Source organism: Chanodichthys erythropterus, chromosome 18 (assembly GCF_024489055.1).
Source record: "Chanodichthys erythropterus isolate Z2021 chromosome 18, ASM2448905v1, whole genome shotgun sequence".
Taxonomy (NCBI): Eukaryota; Metazoa; Chordata; class Actinopteri; order Cypriniformes; family Xenocyprididae; genus Chanodichthys; species Chanodichthys erythropterus.
Genome location: NC_090238.1, coordinates 264,725 through 285,014, shown reverse-complemented (window position 1 = coordinate 285,014; position 20,290 = coordinate 264,725). Strand labels below are relative to the sequence as shown.

The 20,290-nt window shown below is 39.3% G+C and overlaps 1 protein-coding gene and 1 pseudogene across 1 annotated transcript; one reads left to right on the top strand and one right to left on the bottom strand.

Moving 5' to 3' along the window:
• Positions 1–890: 890 nt before the first annotated feature.
• LOC137007099 (hydroperoxide isomerase ALOXE3-like) lies at positions 891–8,968 on the bottom strand. The gene is made up of 15 exons (XM_067368393.1): positions 8,874–8,968; positions 7,553–7,703; positions 7,167–7,371; positions 6,622–6,703; positions 6,396–6,518; positions 5,574–5,677; positions 5,309–5,478; positions 5,054–5,197; positions 4,566–4,769; positions 3,282–3,368; positions 2,936–3,105; positions 2,479–2,600; positions 1,917–2,017; positions 1,318–1,488; positions 891–1,070 (listed from the first exon to the last, which is right to left on the bottom strand). Exons 1-15 carry the CDS (start codon positions 8,966–8,968, stop codon positions 891–893), a joined length of 2,109 nt encoding a protein of 702 aa, XP_067224494.1.
• Positions 8,969–12,861: 3,893 nt separating this feature from the next.
• Positions 12,862–18,911, top strand: LOC137007098 (zinc finger BED domain-containing protein 5-like; annotated as a pseudogene).
• The last annotated feature ends 1,379 nt before the right edge of the window (positions 18,912–20,290 follow it).

Below are 20,290 nucleotides of genomic sequence, written 5' to 3'. Positions count from 1 at the left end.
GCACGGCTCAAAGTTTGCTTAAAGGTGCGCACATTCTCCCGTCAAGTTTGTTTTTATAGATCACAACCTTTGCGCGGGAACTGGCGTACGCACGCTTCCAGACCCGTTTTGTGCGTACGCACGCTTTATAAATGAGACCCCTGGTCCGTAGTCCACATGAGTGACCCTTTGATGTCCCAAGAGCTGGAAGTGGACATCTCTGTTTAGTTTCGGCCAGGCCGCGAAGTTGTCAAGCGGGCTCATCTTTTGCAGACCGGTCGGAGCCGAGATGAGATTTTACAACCCAGCCCAGCATGCTAAAAGCGTTCTGAACATTCCAAAGTTTATTGATTATCCTGATATGTGTGCATATGCTACAACCATGTCGCGTTGATTTCATGTCACATTTTCATTGCTGCTATGACCTACGTCTACTGACCAGCCAAACACACTGTGCGATGATCATGCTGAATTTATGACAGTGTCAGAAAATGATTGTAGGCTATGTGTCGCAAGACCGGGAAACGGCCATCTTTGAACCTCTCTCACTGTACGACATAGGACCACCGATTCAGAGCCACGATCACAGAAATCACCACGATTCTTTTACGATGGCAGTCTTTAGACTGGGACAGCCGCAAATCGTGTGGCATATCCCGGGCTTTAGTCATGGAAATAAAGGTTGTCGGCGAACATATTTCATCAATTTTTGGTTGACGAAATTAACACTGCAGCACAGTAGTAAAACCTTTTATCTCAGAACCCACAACTTAAATGCAAGCAGTGCCTTTCACATTATTTAAGGAAATATCCATGATCTCACTTTGAGTTATTTTTGCTTTGGTCTTTATTTTTATTGACAAAGTTATAAATAGAAATACAAACATGGTAAGAAAGAATTCTGTCTCCTTTCAAATAGCTACACTGTTGTCCACATTTGTGGGGTTCAGATAGGTGTAGGGAAGCTCCAAGTTCTTGTTCCGCTCCTCAATGAGATCCGACAACTCCCTCAGATCCTTCTGAAACTCTTCAATGAGCTTGCAGGGGACGTCTTCATCATACAGATTTTCTGGGAAATGTCCCAGAGGGTACTACGGACAGGGTAACAAGATTGTAATCGTTGATAATAAACATGTTTACACCAATGTTTAACATGCTGTGTATGACAGCACACTAATATTCTGAAAGAGTCCACTGCAACACTATGCTCACAGTTTGCTAAATGTCCTTTGTAATGTAATGGTAAGGTAATGCAAAGCAGTGTAAGTAAGACATTGACATCCAGAGTAATATTATGCCATACACAAGAACATTTCCTCTGATGATGTACAAACTCACTTGATCTGCAGAATCCTGGGTCAGCAGTCTCAGGACAGCCATTATATTCACCGTCGTGCTCACATCAGGAAGGGTCTCTAGGATCATGTCCTCAGTGGTCTGGCCTTTCTCCTTGGGAGGCGGCTTTCTGAGGGCACTGGGGAAGTTAGGCATCCAGCCGCCAAAGTCAAACTGGGGAGAAATTAAGTGGTGAAAAATTGACATGTAAGCCAAATATTCACAAAGAATAATAAGAACACATAATTAACATCACTTAGGCCATGAAAAGTGGATATGTATAAGTTTTTCTTGACGTTGTGGAATACTTGCTCTAACGGCTTGAAGTATCTTGAGGTAATGTAAAGAACAGACAACGTCCACAAATCTGTTGAGCTCAACAGCCAATTAACTGAAACCCCTCCCCTTCATGCTCATGTTTGTTACTCATTCGAGGAGCCAGGACAACAGAGGGTTTTTTGAGCTCGGACACTGAACGGACAGCTAGAGGAATGTATAGAGCAATACGCTGGATTTGAGAAAAGGCGTATGGGATTAGGATCAGGGAGTGCAGCTATAATGGCTCTGTGTGACTGGAAGTGAATTGACTTGTACTAACTCACCTGTCCATTGTTTAGAGCGGCATGTTGGGCTGATGCAGTGAAGATCACCATGGTGACAAACTTGACGAGCTCTGTCACAGTCTGAAGAGATGATGGTATTCCTGTGAAGAAGAATGAAAGGCTGTTTCTGTGAGGAACTCAATTTGGGATGTTTATACATGCGTGTGCACACACACTGAAATGGAGAGTTGAGCCATAAACTACAAACTACTTTTAACTGTTGACCTGGTTCAGTTCTAGTCTATGAAACAGATAATTACAGTGGGGTTTACAAAAGAGGTTGTGCCTCAAACATGTCTCTGCTATGCTGTGCAAATACTGAGATGATCACAAATTTGTTGGATTAAATGTTCTGATATGGCAACAGTTCCTTTGGAAATGCATACTCATTGGTCTAGCCCATTTCATTTCCTTTAATCTCTGCCTATTCTAGCTTATGCTGAAAGGTGTATTGTGAACACTTCTTGAGTCTATATCTATTTGCTTCTTGTATTCCTCACTTGTAAGGCACTTTGGATAAAAGCGTCTGCCAAATTAATAAATGTAAAGGTAAATAACACACCTGAGCCATCTCTTCCCAGGAAGCCATTGGTGAATATCTCACTGATCCATTGCTGCAGCTCTGTGTCCTTCTGCACGTGTGCATCACATTGATAGTAGTGTGACAAGAAAGCCGCAACAAACCTGTAAGCAACACAGTCAGATGTTTCAGGTTTACATATTTATAGCTTACCTTCTTTTTTCTTTTTTTTTTTAGATTTGCGTTGCATTTATTTCTTAAGCTGGAATTTATTCAAAGCGACTTGCAACAGTACAGCATGAGCTTACTGACTATTAAACCCTTGAACCTGTATAACTGACACTGTATTTGTTGAAATATGAATCAGAAAGTTCACCAGGACGTATTAGTTCAGCCCTAAAAACAGGATGCCTTATGTAACACACATACACATAGTTGGAGAGTAGAAAGCATAAAGCCTACTAAAAAAACACTAGACTAACTCCATTGGTAGTCATACTTGTTGATGATGTTCCACAGTTTCATCCCATCATCTCTGTAGTAGTAGTTGGTTACATTCTCCAGGCCTCTCTCAGAGATGTTATTGGGAAGACAGAGGGCGCTATAGGTCAGGGAGGCAGTAGCACGCTTCAGCAACTTTGACAGTGACTCTCCACCTACTCCTGCATACTAAGAGTTAATGGAGAAAAGACACATGACAAAGTTAGGTTAAGGGCTATAAACAAAGATCTGGCACCACAAATCCCATCATGAGGAGAAATTGGCTGGATTCAACAAAAAAAGTGTATTGGATTATAATTGAAGTTTGAACCTCTAGTGCCTCTTTAACAATGCTATTTGCATACCATGGAAATGACCCCATCCTTGGATATCAGCCGATTACGGGCCATGATGTTGATCTGGAGCGTGTATCGGATATGGGGAAAGAGGAGCTAGAGAAGGAAAAGTAAGAGATTTGCATTCACTGCCATTATTATTTGAAGACAAAAATTATTGATTAATTAATTTTAATGTTCTGTGTAGGCTTTGTTCACAGGCTATAGATGAGTCAGACCCGCTCTCCAAAAGGCAAATAGTGAAGGGGAGCAACACCTCTGAGGTAAAATAGACAACTGCGACCACAGACTACAACTGCAAAAACTCCCTACCGTCAAAAAGTATACAAATAACATGAACTTTAATGACATCCCATTCTTAATTGGTAGGGTTTAATATGGAGTTGGCCCACCCTTTGCAGCTAGAACAGCTTCAACTCTTCTGGGAAGGCTTTGCATAAGGTTTAGGAGTGTGTTTATGGGAATTTTTGACCATTCTTCTAGAAGCACATTTGTGAAGTCAGGCAGTGATGTTGGCAAGAAGGTCTGGCTCACAGTCTCCGCTCTAATTCATCCCAAAGGTGTTCTGTCGGGTTGAGGTCAGGACTCTGTGCAGGACAACCAAGTTCCACACCAAACTTGCTCATCCATGTCTTTATGGACCTTGATTTGTGCACTGGAGCGCAGTCATGTTGGAACAGTAGGGGGCCATCCCCAAACTGTTCCCACAAAGTTGGGAGCACGAAATTGTCCAAAATGTCTTGGTATGCTGAAGCATTAAGAGTTCCTTTCACTGGAACTAAAGGTTCAAGCCCAACCCCTGAAAACCCCACACCATAATCCCCCTCCACCAAACTTTACACTTGGCACATTGCAGTCAGGCAAGTACTGTTCTCCTGGCAAATGCCAAACCCAGACTCGTCCATCAGATTGCCAGACAGAGAAGCGTGATTGGTCACTCCAGAGAACACGTCTCCACTGCTCTAGAGTCCAGCGTCAGTGTGCTTTACACCACTGCATCTGACGCTTTGCATTGCACTTGGTGATGAAAGGCTTGGATGCAGCTGCTCGGCCATGGAAACCCATTCCATGAAGCTCTCTACGCACTGTTCTTGAGCTAATCTGAAGGCCACATGAAGTTTGTTCCCAATTGCTTCCACTTGTTTTAATACTAAACAGTTGACGTTTGGCAATATAGTGTATATTAATTAACTCGCTCTCATTCTCTCTCTCTGTGATGTGGCATGTCTGGAACATACCCATTGTGCTAAGAGCTCACAAATCAAACCAACTCATGCATGACAGATCCAATACCTTGTAGAGAGGGTGTGGAGGCGGAAGATTGCGCAACGTTGCCACAGTGAACACCTCTGCCAGCAGGTGAGTTCTCAGCAGGTGAAAGTCGACCTCGTGAACGGCAAACTCTGCATTTCGAACGAAGATCTTGGCCAGTTTCCAGTCTGCCTTTGAATCCGTTGGGAGGAAGATTGGATTCTCTTTGCTGGGCTTTTGCCTTAACTGTGCAGAATGAATTTGAACATGCATGAAAATTGTACAAACGGTTTCTGAGGGAATCTGGGTTGTTTTTTCTCCCTTTAAGAAAATGACACATGCCATTCTTTTCAATAATTAGATTGTTTACCTCATCTTTCAAGATTTATTCATCTGAATTTAATTTAATTTTTAATAATGGGAAATTACACAGTTTTCTTTAAGAGCCAATATTATTTACCAGTTTTCACTGTAAAGCTGCTTTGACAATCTGCATTGTAAAAACTTGACTTCAAATTCAAGATATTCACCTGTATGGCGATGGGCAGCATCATGCCATGGGGGTTACTGTACAGCAGGACCAGGGGAGCCGTGAGGTGCTGCTGCCTGTCATTGACTACATTTCCCACCAGCCCGTCCAACATCTTATAGTCAGACAGGAAGATGTTCCCTTTCTGGGTGTGGGGGTAGATCATACCAAATAATGAAGAAACACAGAAAATTAGACACAACCAATGCAAACCAGACCCAGTAATTCCAAGTCATGCCAGTAGCAAGTAGTGTACCTTCATCTCCTGCTTCAAGCTGCTCCCTCTTAGGGAGTCTTTGACCATGTCGTCTGTGACAGGGAAATTCTCAGGCAGCTTTGAGCAGCGCTGGATCATCATGGGATTTAGGCCATTCAGAAACTGGTAGCCAAAGAACTCATCCTCATCCCAGTGCTCCTGAATGTATTCTGCAAAGCATGCTATATCAGACCATATGCTGCAGTACAGACAGTACTTTACTTGTAATACAGTCATTTTGAACAGTTCAGTTAAAGATGATTACCAATGGTTTTCCCTCTGTTTTCACAAAGAATTACTTCCAGTTGGCTCATGCTTTCCCACGATCTTCTGCTGTCAGCTAATCCAGTTAGTTTCAGAGCAGCTAACCTACACACACAGAATACACAGAGACACAGATAAAACATTAATAGTGGAACTAACCTTGATATACTAGATATAACCTATGATTTACAGCTTTAGTTGTGAGCATTTTTGTACTTATTAGATATTATATTATTACTGCCTTCGGTAAGCTATTTTGCGAATGCCATCCACTTAAATGCAAAATATACTGAATATAAATGGATCCTGTTTTTAAATCACCACAGTTAATTTTGCACTAAAGCATTCTAAAAATTAAATCTAGCAGTAAATATTCAGCATTTCCACCAGTGCAATCTATAACTAAAAACACACCATATTACAAACAAAAACAGTCCACTGATACAGTCCATTGTCGAAATGGTTAAGCTTGCCGTCATGGGCCCACTACTGATGAACTCTCTAAATTCATCTCTGGAGTTACCATTACATTGGGTACCCTGCTTTTAGCTGAGTATACATGGCGCATCCTTGAAAATGTATCATAGTTCATTTTGAATAAAGCATACTCTACGTTATATAGGGGCCTCTACGTCCCCTATATAAAACTTATGTCTCCTGTGGTGCTTGGGTCCGTGGAACCCGGATGTAACAGAAATGTGTAAACCGTAGGTAAGAAAAGACAAACATGGTAAAAAACAAAACAGTTAATGTAATAAAAGCAGAACCTTATGGCTTCTAGAGTGTATAACAAAGAGATGAACACTACAGGAGGGTCACTTACTGCTTTCCAGCATTGAAGTTGAACTCAGTTTCCTTTGTGAAAGAGAATCGGACTTCAGCTGGCAGAGCAAGGGCAGTGTCGTAATCAATAACTTGGGGCATGCCCTCAGCATACACTCGCCACCTGGGAGTGGAAAATTCAAATGTGTTTCAACGGTAGGAATTTAATTTCACTGAATTTATTTCAATATAACACAGACACTTGTGTTGGTGTGCTGCCCACAAACCTAAATAACTTTTGTTGCTCTTCTAGCTGCCTCGTCCTTTGTCTTTGGGCTATTGGGCTGATGTCCTGGAACACGAGTGAAGCTGGAATGCAAATGCCAACATTAATTCACAATCTGAACTTGTTTGTTTGCAAAACAAATGTAGGCTATATTTTGTATGTATCATTACTTGATCATAGGGTGATGACTTGTCTCAAAAACACATATGTATAATGACATTAGTATTACAACGTAAACATTTCATGAGTCCTCATATTTGAAATAGCTTTAAAAACACACTGAATGTTTTATTAAAACTGCAGACAGTTTCCTGTGAGGGGTAGGTTTAGGAGTAGTGTAGGGGGAGAGAATGTACAGTGTGTACTGTATAAAAAACATTTGATAGCAAAACAAACCTGTGTGTGTGTGTGTGTGTGTGTGTGTGTGTGTGTGTGTGTGTGTGTGTGTGTGTGTGTGTGTGTGTGTGTGTGTGTGTGTGTGAGAGAGAGATTCAAGTACACAGGTAAATGATAATATTGCCCATGACCTGAATTGGAGTCGCCTACCTTTAGCAGGTCTTAAAATGAGCCTCTCGTTGCTGTCAAGCCAGCTGTAGCACGGAAACAAAATCTCGTCACCTCCGGGCGTGTTAACCAAGATCTTATCGCAGAACCACTGGTTGTGAAGAAGACCCATAAACGGCTTGGAGTAGATCTCGACAGATACGAGCTCTCCCAGGGACGCCTTACAGTGTATCTTAAATGCTCGCTCCTGCACAGACATGTTCATTAGGGTTTATTAGAGCCAATATAGGTAAAATACAAATAATAATAATACAGAGTTGGAGGAGCCATGTGGTTCCTTGGAACCATTTTCCAGATTTTTTTTTTTTTGCAAATTTGTGACTTTATAATCACATAATATTCAAGTTGGTTTAATTGGGCACACTTACCGATCCTTGTCGAAACCCCTGAAGGTGGTTCAGGTTCTGTTCCTCAGTCTCGGCCTCAGTACCACGCAGCTGGATGTAGATGAGGCTAGTGGTGCCCGCCAAGAGCCGCTTTCCTGTGTGCGCCGTCACTGTGTAGATCATCATGGCTGTTCTGCAGAGACATGAAAATCAGGATTTGGTGAAGCTGTCAGCAATCAAAATATTGATTTTGAAGATATGTTGGAGATCACAAATGGGCTCATATTCACGACCTCAAACATATATATACTCAAAACTGTCATTTGCTGAATGTACTGGGAAATGAGCTCTGGTGAGGACAGTGATGATGGTATAAAACATCTGCTCAAAATGAACCCTTCCAAGCTCCAAAATTAAATGACTTTAAGACCTCCTGAAGTACATTTCAACATTTTCAGTTTGCTCAAATGTGTTCAAAAGTGAAAGGGTCACTACTGGTCATGTGAATGTAACTATATAGACATACATGTACACACACTCTTTCCTAACCCTGATTTAACCCTAAATGACAGTGAATAATGAATAGCACAGCAGCACCTAACCCTGGCTGTAAGCATGTGTGAAAACACCTTTTGACCAGTTCATCAAATTTAATTCATTTAGTTTGCTAGATTTGTAACCAGAATTACAGAGTTTGAATATAAAAATACAGCCAAATAAAAATCCAACAAGACTTACTTTAAAATTATAAAGAAGAAACTGTTAGTATGGATATCAACCTTTAACATTAACATAATGAGCTACATGTTTAATTACAGATTATGATTATTCATAGTTTTACACACATTTGTATCTAATTTAAGACAGAAAGAAAACTATATAATACAGTAATTTTCCTGTTTAATAAAAAGAGAAATGCAATTTGTCATGATAACACTTACAGATATAAAGATACCGTTTGTAATTTTACATTAATTTGTAATTTAAGAAAACTTATACTGTATAAGGCAGTAATTTTCCTGTATAAAACACCCCGAGAATTACTCTATTTTATCACTAATGAAATAATCTTTAAAATAAGTCAAAAATTTATTTACAGATTTGTAATTTTACAGAGTTTTGAATATAATTTACAGCAACAGAAAACTACAGTAAAAAAAGGTCAAGTTATTTTCCATAAAACTAGGATTTTTTAGAGTGTGTGAACTCACCTCGTCTGTTCGTGACACAAAAGTTTTTGATCCTGAAGGGTTCACAGGTGGTCTTATACTCTGGGGACGGGCTGGGACGATTGTTTTCTGGGGGTCTGATGTGCTTCCTGTGCCCAAACCTGTTTGATGGAGCTGCTTGGTGGGTTTCAAACCTGTTTGCTGGTTTCAGTTCAAACCCCACCTTTATCAAACAGGACCGTCCACACTGTTGAGTTTGGAGCTCTGTTGAAGTTGACTGAGAAATCATAGTAATTCTCTTTTTTAATACAGGAAAATTACTACATACAAATGTATGTAAAATTACAAAAATAATCTGTGATTAAATATGTAGATCATAATATTAAAGGTTTATGTCCATAATAACAATTTAACATTTCTCTTTGTAATTTGTAAAGACAATCTTCTTAATTTTATATTTTGGTGTATTTTTGCATTCAAAGTCAGTAATTCTGGATCCAAATATAGCAATCTTTTTTCATTACACCAAACAATGCATTGTGTGTTTAAAGAGCTCTCCAGGTCAAGACTTTCAGCCCACACACCAGTGGATCCAAACTACTTCATAAAAACTTTGTAAATAGAAATAAAAAAAGCACACATTTTTACAAGCACAAACTCCCCAGAAAACACCCATAAACCTTCACAGCCAATCTTAATTGGTTACATGTCATCTGATCAGAATGTGCATTTGTTATTTGTGACAGAAACTCTAGACTGAGACGTTTAAAACTGGTAAAAAGCAGAACATGGAGAGAATGGGCTGAAAGTGCTGAAATGAATCCCAGCATGCAATGTGTTCAAGTGTGGAAAACTTTGAATCCTCAATGCGTCAGAAGCGCACGTCTGTATGGTGGAAACACCTTGCTGTGAGGTGACGGTATTAAAGTCCCTGTAAAGCAATATTAATATATGTGTTCAATATAACATAAGTGACATATTCAATATGTGGTCTGAGTTTGTCTCTCCACAGAAAAACGTGTTATTAACCACCCAGCATCTGAATGATTAAAAAATGGCAAGTAAATGGGGAGGGAGTCGGTCCGGTGTGACGGTGTTTCCGGTTTCAGTGGGCGGAGCGTACATGAATATTCATGAGTTTCCCGGACATTCACGTGGAGCTGAGAATTTTAGTTCAGCTTCTCCTTGTATCTCAATAGGTTTAATGGATTATTAAATATAGTTTCAGCACAAACGTATGCCTAAACTACAATTGCTGATTGTTTTATAACAGTGTATGATGTTTTTATTAGTCTGCATGTTTTGTGCAGTCGTCACTAACTGGAAGACATTCACTTCGTACAATGTTAGGATAAAGCACACCATATACCTTTTCCTTTTAACCTTGCAATTAGGTTCAAATTCAGTGTGATTCAATTAATGCGATTTGATTCTGCATTTTTATATTCATTCACAGGGTTACTGAAATGCTTCCCCCAATGTGTCTTAGTCAGGGTGTGAATTACACAGCGGCCTTCAGGAGGTCAGAGGGTAAAAACAACCTTTTGTCCATTGTTCATGTTAGACCTTAATGATGCTACATTATTTTAATAGCTTATAAAATGATACCTAACATGAAAAGTGAAAAACAATAGATTCATATAATACGCAGTGTAAAGTCTTTCTTAGAGAGCTTTCAGTGCCTGAAGTCTGGGGGAAAGTGTTCGTATAGATGAGTGAGGAGAGTTTGGGCAAGGCCGTGTCTTATGCGGTTTCTTTGAGATGTTCTCTCCAGATGAGCTTTATTGTTTGATTTCAGCTTTTGTCTTAGCAGGAAAATCAAGTCTTACAATGCCAAGTGCATCAAATTAACATTAGAAAGTGATGTTTCAGTATCATTCTTGTACCCTCAGCTAATGTTGAACCAATGTTGAAATTTCAACCTTAAATCAATGGTAAGATTATTGATTCAACATTATAAAGTGATATTCTTTCAACATTACTTTTGCACCCTCAGTTACTGTTGAAACAATATTGAGATTAACAAAAATCAATCATTGAATCAACATTATGAAGTGATGCTGGTTCAGTATAATGTTGAAACAATGCTGGACAAATATCAACAGTAATATTGTTGAATCAACATTACATATCAGTGTTTAGGACAAATTGTTATTCTGGGTCCTATTCATTACAGATGCAATGTGAACCTTAGTCTGTGTTTTATTCATATAATATTATATCTTGAGTTCATTTCAAACAAACACTGATCTTCAGAAATCCTGCTGAGATGAAACCTTTCTTCTTCTTGTCCTTACAGCTGAAAATGGCTGTGCTGCTTCATGAAGTGTGGAAACCGCCATACAGCGTCTGTTTTCATCTTTTACTGCAGCATCATCAATGCTGAGAAATATCCACTTCTTTTCTTCTGGTTTGAAATAGTCTGAGGCCAAACTTTTCTTCATGGAGATTGTCAGCTGGACAGAAACTCATGAGCAAATGGGTAAGAGACTGAAAATGGTTGTGTCAAAAGGTTCCCCCATAATGAGCCCAACATAGAGGCCCAAACTGATAAAAGCCAAAAGAACAAACAGCCCAGAAGAGACTGGAGCTGAAAGTAGGAAACATTATATTACCATACCGCAGGGAGGAAAATGAGAGAGATCTGAGCGAGCGTCAGACAGACACTGATTCACCACAAGAGCTTTTCAAAGCTCCTGTACTCCAGTGCAGCTGTGATCAATGAGTCTTCCAGCGTTCTGATTGGTGGAGGAGGACGAGTGGGAGGAGCCTAGAGTAATCAGACCATGAGTGAGTGATCAGCATCTCTCTCAATGATAATTTCAGTTTTAAGAAAGCGGTTCAATATCGTTGTGGCCACACAAGGTTTCCCTCACAATGACTGAACTGCCTCCTCCACTTTAACCTTTTCTTCCTCCTCTCCCTGTCATTCTTCTACACTGTTTACATCCTATAGACAATCAGTCCAAAGTTTTATACAGCGATGCATGTTCAAAACTTCAATGCAAAAACCTTATCTTTCATCGACAAAGATTCATGCAACATTTTAATGATAAAAACATCTAGTTTACACAAATGAGAAAGTTCATGACAAGTTAGGTGTTTTTAAATAAACTAGAAATATTTAAATATTATATTTAAATGTCCGCACCACATGCGTGTATTGTGAGGCTCACACGTCAGAAATTGAATAAATTATAATGATGAAACATTATATGCTGTTCAGATATTCCCCTTTAAAAGCATAAAGTATCAGCTGTAATATACAGTGTAATGCCATTTTACCCCCCTGCAATTTGGCTCCAAATCTCAGGTGAAATTGAAATTTTGACCACACTCTACAAAATTACTCGTGTGACATTTAACACTTTTTCTTTCATCACTATTTATGTTTGTAAAATGTTAACAAATATTTCTGTAGAAGTTAAATACCTCTGAGCAGTTCTCTTCTGATTCGTCCCTTGGTTTCTGCTGATATTACGCAGTGTGTCATGTGAGACAGGTACACGTGTGTGTCATTCTGGAGGAAAGCATGAACACATCCATGAATCATTGCCCAGCTGAAATCTGTCTCAACTTTGAGGCTGGAGGTGTTATTTAAACATTTTAAAGGAAAAAAAGGTTAGTCAGTGCTGGATAGAAGGTGTGTTCTGATCAGATGAGAGCGTCTCTGACAACTGTTGTTCCTGTGGCTGATGTAACAGGACATCTGAGTACACTTTTGCAATCTTCAGGTTTGGCCACAACAATATCTGTTGAATCGAGGTACAGAAGAAGAGTATTTTTCTTCTTCAAGTCTCTCAGTAGTAGGAGTTGATCAGTTGAGGATTATAAAAGGGGAAATTGCCACAGACTGTCCATACTGATGCTGTAGAGGACTGAAGTGTTGGTTCAAGTCTTGCTCTTTCTGAATCTAGAAATGGATTTGTGCCCATTCTGTTCTCAAGATTGCTCTCACTTGAGGTTTTTTGCAGTACTGTGAGTGGAGGAACCTTGTTTGTGTTTCCCTCAGTTAATTTTTGTTCATCTCCAGCAGCAAGTTTTCACTGCTAGTGCGTCTTCGAAATGTAAGGCCTTTTGAATGGTCTATTTGGCCAGAAACTTTCACATTAGCCAAAACGCAGTCAGCATTTTTGGAAGGTTCGTCCAATATGTATAAATCAAATTTGGTACATCCTGGAAATGTACAACTGGCCCTTCCATGCCAGTACGGGTACAGCCAAAGCCACTGGAAGGCAAGCCTGCAACCTTTACCCAAAAAAGCGTAACGGAGAAGGCAAGCATGTAAATTTCACCAAATATGTCTGAAAGGTAGCTGATTTGAGCAAGCCATTTGTCATCGTCCAAAACTAAATAGACTCATCCATTTGAAGTGCGAAGTTACTACCATGAAGTCACACAGAAAGCTGACCCCTCACTTCTTGTTTCGATGCAATGTTTGACCGTATTATTTGATAATGGTATCTTAGCCAATTGTTTTGACTTATCCTCTCCAAATAATCTCTTGACAATCTCTGTTGCACATGGCAAAATCAAAGTTTCTGCAATTGTATGTCCTTTCTTTGCTTTACCGTTTTTTTGCTTGTTTGTTTTTTTTTCAGCAACTGTATATGATATTTTTAAAAGTTTCTTGTCAGTAGCTGTGACTTCCCTCATCTCATTTTGGGAGTGTGTCAATTCTTTTGCCTTGCGCTCAAAAAACGCCCTGGGCTTGTTGCAGTATTGGGGATGAGTTGTCTGAAAATGTCTCAGTAGTTTGGACGGCCTCATGCATTCGTTAGCAAGGACTTTGGTACAGAAAATGCACTGTGGCTGCGGCAGGGACTCTTTGCTATGAGAAAATGAAGTAAAACCTTAGTTCAGGTAACTGTCTTTGTATTTCCTGTATTTAGTGTTTCCAGTATAATTGGTGGGAGCTTCCTCACCTGGGTCCAGTATTGCCTTGGTCATTACTATCAGCTGCTGTAGGCGAGTTAGTGGGACTCAGGTCGTTTTTGTGGAGGACGAATTAGAAATGTGTCCATTTTTTGGTCAGCCAGGGCATCATGGATACAATTAGCTAATGTAATTTGATCGATCTTAATGCTCACTGCTCATCACTTTTCAAGATATGACACAACCCCCTAAAGAGCTCGCTGAGGCCCCCTTGTGGACCGGGACCCCCTGTTGGGAACCGATGCTTATGAACAACATAATCTAATTAGTTACTTGTACTTGCATTAATTTCAACTTGTGTCAGAGAATAAAGCCTCTGGAGAATGCCCTGGAAAAAGGAGACAAATGAAACATCTGAAAAATAAAATAATCTCTCTCAAAAACAAGTAAATATATAATTTATCATAGCAATTCATAAAGAGAAAAAAATCTGAACGTTACTTACATAGCACTAAACAAAATATTTCCTAATTTCAAAGAGTGCAGGTCCTGAAAAATACAAGTAATCATAAAGTCGCTCTAGTCCTGGAGGACCTACCTAGGGAGTGCAAGGAATCCGTAAAAACTCAACTGCTACTCAGAGGAAGGCAAAAAAGTGGGAGGCGATTTAGCCACAATTTCAAAGAAATTGCGCAGCAGCTTTACCACCATAGCCCAAAGTGCTACCGCCACCTCAGAAGAATATTTGCCCGTCCATCTCCCTGGACACTAAATAAACATGTGATGAAACGTGTGGGATTCTTTCATGTAAGTAGGTCACACAACAGCAATTAGCAGTTTTTGTATGGCTAAATTGTATCTAATAATGTAAAATATTGCCAATTTTCAGCCTGGATTCCTCAAAAAGGTTATTTACCAGATAACAAATCTGGCAGGCACAATGACGGACAAGGACATGATGTGCTCTCTTGTCTATGATGAGATGGCCATCAAGGACCATCTAGACTAGTGTTTCTCAACGGAGGCGTTCAGAGAACAACGGGGGGCGTTAGAAACAATATTTTTGAAAGGGGGGCATTGAGGTGTTCTTGGGGGGCGTTCACGAGTTTGCACCAGATTAAACGTAATTACTTGTAAAAGAATTGCCTTCAACATTCTAAAATCTACCAGTTTGATACGACATGTAAGCTATCGTTTCTTTTGCAACGCTCAAGCGCTACTAGAATCCAGCGCTGACAAGGATCAGCATTCACGTGCACAAAGTTGTGTTTTGCGCTGACAACAATCTGATGGTGGCTTGAATCCAGCGCTGACTAGAATCTCGCAGTGGCGAAGAGGGAAGTTGAAAAGCCATTAAAAAGTATTGAATTAAGAACTTATATTTTCAAACATTTTTAATAAATAATTTTAAATTTGAACGAATTTTAAAATTAAACAATTCTATTCATAAGGTAAAACTTATACATTTTTTAGGCAATAGCCTAACTAATGCCAATGCATATGCCTATGCTAAAATGTTTTCTTCGTTCACCAAGTAATTTACTTGTCAGGCATTATTGTTAACACGCAAGACTGTACGGAGAAAATGACAATTTGATGGATATTTTAAATATATTCTGTAATCACATTTAGGTAATGTATTAATTCCATCGTCACATCTGAACACGAAACGCTGCTTGGATTGTGTCCTCATCTTGACCAGATCTGTCTCTCTCAAGTTATTACAGATAGTTAAAAATTAATAATACAATAATAATTTTATTGTTCATATGTGTTTATTCTTGTTAGAAGATTGTTTTTATTTTACCGATTATGAACACAAAATAATTTTAATTGTATGTATTATACCATTGATGAAAACACAAGGTGTTACCAAGGTATTTAAACCTATAATTACAACATACTTTCATGAAAAATCATGATTGTATTTTTTTTTCTTCGAAAAGTAAGGGGTTTAGTGCAAACTATACCGCTTAAATGAATGTATTTTTACTGTCCAATGACAGCCCAACTTATCTTTGAGTGGCCTGGGAGAAAGTCGGAAGTTGATTTATTTTAACTAGAAAAAACTGGCAAAATGTTTTAAAATGTTGGCTTTATTAAACTATTTTAAACATGTGAATAAATGTGTCTCATATGTCTACTTATTTTTAATAAAGGCCTATTTATTAATTTATTTAAGATTTTTACATTTAAGAGAATAATCAAACATTTAACATAAAACAATAATTGCACAACAATTTTAAATGTCTATTAATTTGTCCATTCATTTACATTTTTTTTTAGTGATATTCTTTCAGTTTATAATGTGTCACAACAATTCCTGCATTCCAGTCTTCCATAAATAATAGCCTTCGTGACATTTAGTTACTTTTCAGTTCAAAATTAGTCCACACACAGTGCATTTAAAAAAAATAAAATAAAAAAAAACGGTCCACTTTTACACGGGCAAATACACTATCATAAAAATGGCGCGCCGAACAAGAAAAAATGCAGACAATATTCTATTGAATATCTTAATTATGGATTCATACCATCTCCTACCAACACACCGAACTCCCAATGTGTTTACTCTGCGAACAAGTGTTTTCAAACGAAGCCATGAAACCTTCACGTCTCAAGGAGCACCTTATGAGGATCCACCCAGTCAAGGCTGATAAGGACCGTCCGTTCTTCCAGGCCTTAAAAGAGAAACACAGTAGCAGAACCATCAGCAGTCTCTTCGCTAAGAGTACCAGCCAAAATGATAGTGGGCTAATAGCGTCATACAACATCTCCCTGCTGATCGCCAAATGTGGACAACTGTTCACAATTGGAGAAAAGTTAATACTTCCTGCCATCAAAGAAGTAATCTCTACCGTGATGGACCCCGATCCCACACCGGTGTTAAAATCCATCCCACTCAGCAATGACACCGTGGCACGCAGGATTAATGAAATGGGTGCAGATACAGAGGAGCAGCTATGTGCCATCCTGCGGGACTCTCCATTCAGCCTTCAGCTGGAAGAGACAACCACCGCTGACAACAACGCTCTGCTGATGGCATATGTCCGTTATAGGGCCTCAAACAGTCACGAGATGGCAGAGGATTTTTAGTTTTCTAAATATCTGGAAACTGACACCAAAGGCCAGACCATTTTTAACTCGCTTTCTGCTTATCTACCGGAGAAATCAGTTCCAATCTCTAATATCCTTGCATGTGCCACTGATGGTGCCCCCGCTATGGCTGGTACTGTGGGTTCACCGCTCTGCTGAAGGAGCAGGTGCCGCATATCCTCACAGTCCACTGTGTTCTGCACCGCCACAACCTTGTGGCCAAATGCACCAGTCCAGTTCTCCACGAGTCTCTCCAAGTGGCAGTCAAAGCAATAAACAACATTAAAGCCCATGCATTGAATGAGACTGTTCCGACAGGAAAACGGTGAGATTTTTGAACGGCTTCTTCTCCGCTGATGGCACAGATGTCCGCTGGCTCTCAGAGGGAAACTGCATTGCTCGTTTTTGTGAGCTGTTTGATGGCATCGTCGAGTTCCTGGAGGAGGTTATGGAGCTCTCGGGGAACAGCTGCTGCAACATCATGTACCTCGTAGACTTTTCTGAGAAGATGAATGAAGTCACATTAAAGCTCCAAGGAAACGACATCACTCTAGTCAAATCCAAGGCGATTATCCACAGTCTTACCTCCAGGCTTGATCTTTACAGGCAGAGTATAGGCAGGAGGCAGTTTGCTCATTTCCCACAGCTGGCCAAGGTGATCTTTTTCAGAAACAACACTAACTAGATATAACAGACCCACTATTATTAGGCTATAATTAGCCTAATATATTTTATTTCCGTAATGCTTATTATATCGAGTGATTATATTGTGTCTGAAAATACAGACCTATAGCACGCATTAACTTATATAAATATTTCAGTATAATAAAAAGCAATAAAACATTCAAATTCAGAGAGTCTAAATAGGAAGAGTTTGTTTCCAAAATGCGATAAACGCCATTAAAAAAAAAGTTTCCGCCAAAATCTGTATTGTATCTGGTCAGTATTAAAAAGTCATTTATTAATTTTGTGCAAAATGTGATACCCATCGTGTTATTCTGTTATTCTTTTCTCCCTTCTTTCCAAAACGCGACAAACGCCAGTCTCCCTTCTCTGCAGAACGCGATATATCCGCTCAACCAATCACAGCGCTCCATTCCACGCACTGTAAACAGCAGTGCCCTGAATACACCCGGCATCCTAGTTTTCCTCATCTGCTTTGTACTTTGTGATCAACAAAAACAGAAAAATGAATCAAGTTGAGGCACTCAAATCGGGAGGAGGAAAAATGCCGGCTGTTGCTTGTTCCACGACAGCATCAAACTTCTGTCACGGTCCCCAAAACTCAATCAGTTTTTAAAACCAATGTATTCGGCAAATGTGTTTATTTTAACCGTGCAGTGGCACCTGACAGAGACATAATTTATAACATTAACAAGATGACTCATGAAATTCATTTTGGGAACGTCAAATCTATATATCTATCTAGCCTATATAAGATTAGTATTGACGAAGTTCAGAGGCTGTCATATATGTGAATGAACTTACTTTGTTGTGTATTTTCAAAATGAAAAATAAATTTTATATTGGATTAACTGCATTTTGGAAAAAAAAAAAAATGTCGTAGATTTATTGCATTTTGGGGGGACAATAATCCGTTTTTATAATAAGATGCTATGCGAAAGTTTGAAACAGAAATTTTCATCTCGCTGCTTTCTTGGTAAAGAAAACACATTTTTACTCAAATGAATCAAAATGGATTTATAGCGTTCTGGAACCAAACTCTTCATACATTCATGGGGAAAAGAGAGAACAATTTAACTTCAAAATAATACTCATTACAGGTGTCTGAGGCTCTTACCGATGACCTCCTCCTAGTTTACACTGACCACCTGACGATGGTTAAGGCCGACATGGAGATCCGCTTCAGGGACCTCCTCAACCTTGATGTTCCCAGTTGTGTTGTGCAGCCCTTTCAAGCGGATGTGAGCGAATGTAAGCCCGCTATTCAGGAGCATCTTTTCGACATCCAGTGCGACAACGAAGCCCAGGCTATTTTTCGCACCTCTGGCTGGTGCAGCATGTGGGTCAAATATGCCCAGCAGTATCCGTCTCTCTGGCAAAAGATCAGGCTGCCGATTCTTGCTTTTCCAACAACATATCTCATTGGGCAGGGATTCAGCCAGGTCATCCACATGCAGTCTAAGTGCCGCAATCGCTTGGACTTGCATGCCTCAGGCGCACTACAGCTGAAACTAACATCTCTGCAACCCGCAGTGAAGAAATTAGCAGAAAAACATCGAGCACAGGGCCCACACTAATTTTCAAATTAATTCTGCTAATTCATATATTAATAAATCATTATTTTTTCCTTGTTAATGTTCTCCGTTGAAAATAAATGATAAGTATGCTTCTTCTTTGCTGACTGGCTGTTCACGGTATCTGCTGTTAATTAAAAGTTTGAATGTCAAATTGGTAACCGTTGCATTTTTTGGCTGCTCCTTCCTGATTGGGTGCAATTTGCCACATAGGCCTAATTACATTTTGAATGTCAAATTTGTAACCGTTGCATTTCGTTAACACTGATATACACTGCTATAATTTCTACTTCAGATTACTTTTTTGCTCTCTGGGAAACTATGATAATAGTATTGCCACTGTTCAGTCAAATCAACTCAAGCAAGCTTTCAGTGGCATGCTTTTAATTGACCACCTGAAAGCTCCATAACTTTTGGCGCTCTAGCAGTAAATAAACAAAATTGCAGGAGTCTTGGTACTGTGCTGCGAACCAGGGGACGTTCACATATCGCGCAGTCGTTTTTCCAGGCGCGCCTATGCCTCGGCGAGATGAAAACATCTCAGCTTTTCAGAATGCCTCAAGTTCACCGCGGTGATGTGACAAGAACCAACCTATCAGCTTCTGCCTTTTTCGTAACAACATCAAAAGCAAAGTCGAACAGCTGATCATAGCTGTTTTATTTCTCATCTTTCTCTCTCTCTCTCTTATATTTATATATATATATATATATATATATATATATATATATATATATATATATATATATATAGTAAAGCTAATGCTGATGCTTCCTCGTCATGATGGAGAGCGCAGTTCAACGACAGACGTCACGGGAGCGCTAGGAAGAAAGCGGCGCGACCGTAAATATGAACGGCTCCTAAAATGATATTTGTACTGTAGTGATTCAGGATAAGACAAAAACACGGTTTGGCAATTGGATTCATGATGTACTTGCTCATTACATAAATTTTGTACATTTTAAATACAGAAAAAATTACGGATTTAATAATAATAATAATAATAATAATAATGATAAAAAGAAGAAAATAAGGATGTGAATTATACATATTATTATTATTATTACAACTATAAATATTAAAATAATAATTAGCATACATTCAATAAATACATTTACTCCTTTTTTGGTGGTGGTGGTGGTGGTGGTGGTGTGGGAAGGGGGCGGTAAGGGACCTGGATAATGGATAGGGGGCGCTGGCCCAAAAAAGGTTGAGAACCACTGATCTAGACTATAACAAGAAGATGGACACCATTGAAGGCCTTACACCTGATGGCCATCATGCTTGCCAGGCAATGGTCTTCATGGTCCATGGCATAGCAAAAAAATGGAAATGGGTATTAAATAATTATTATTTATTTTTTTAAAATAGTGTTACCAAAACA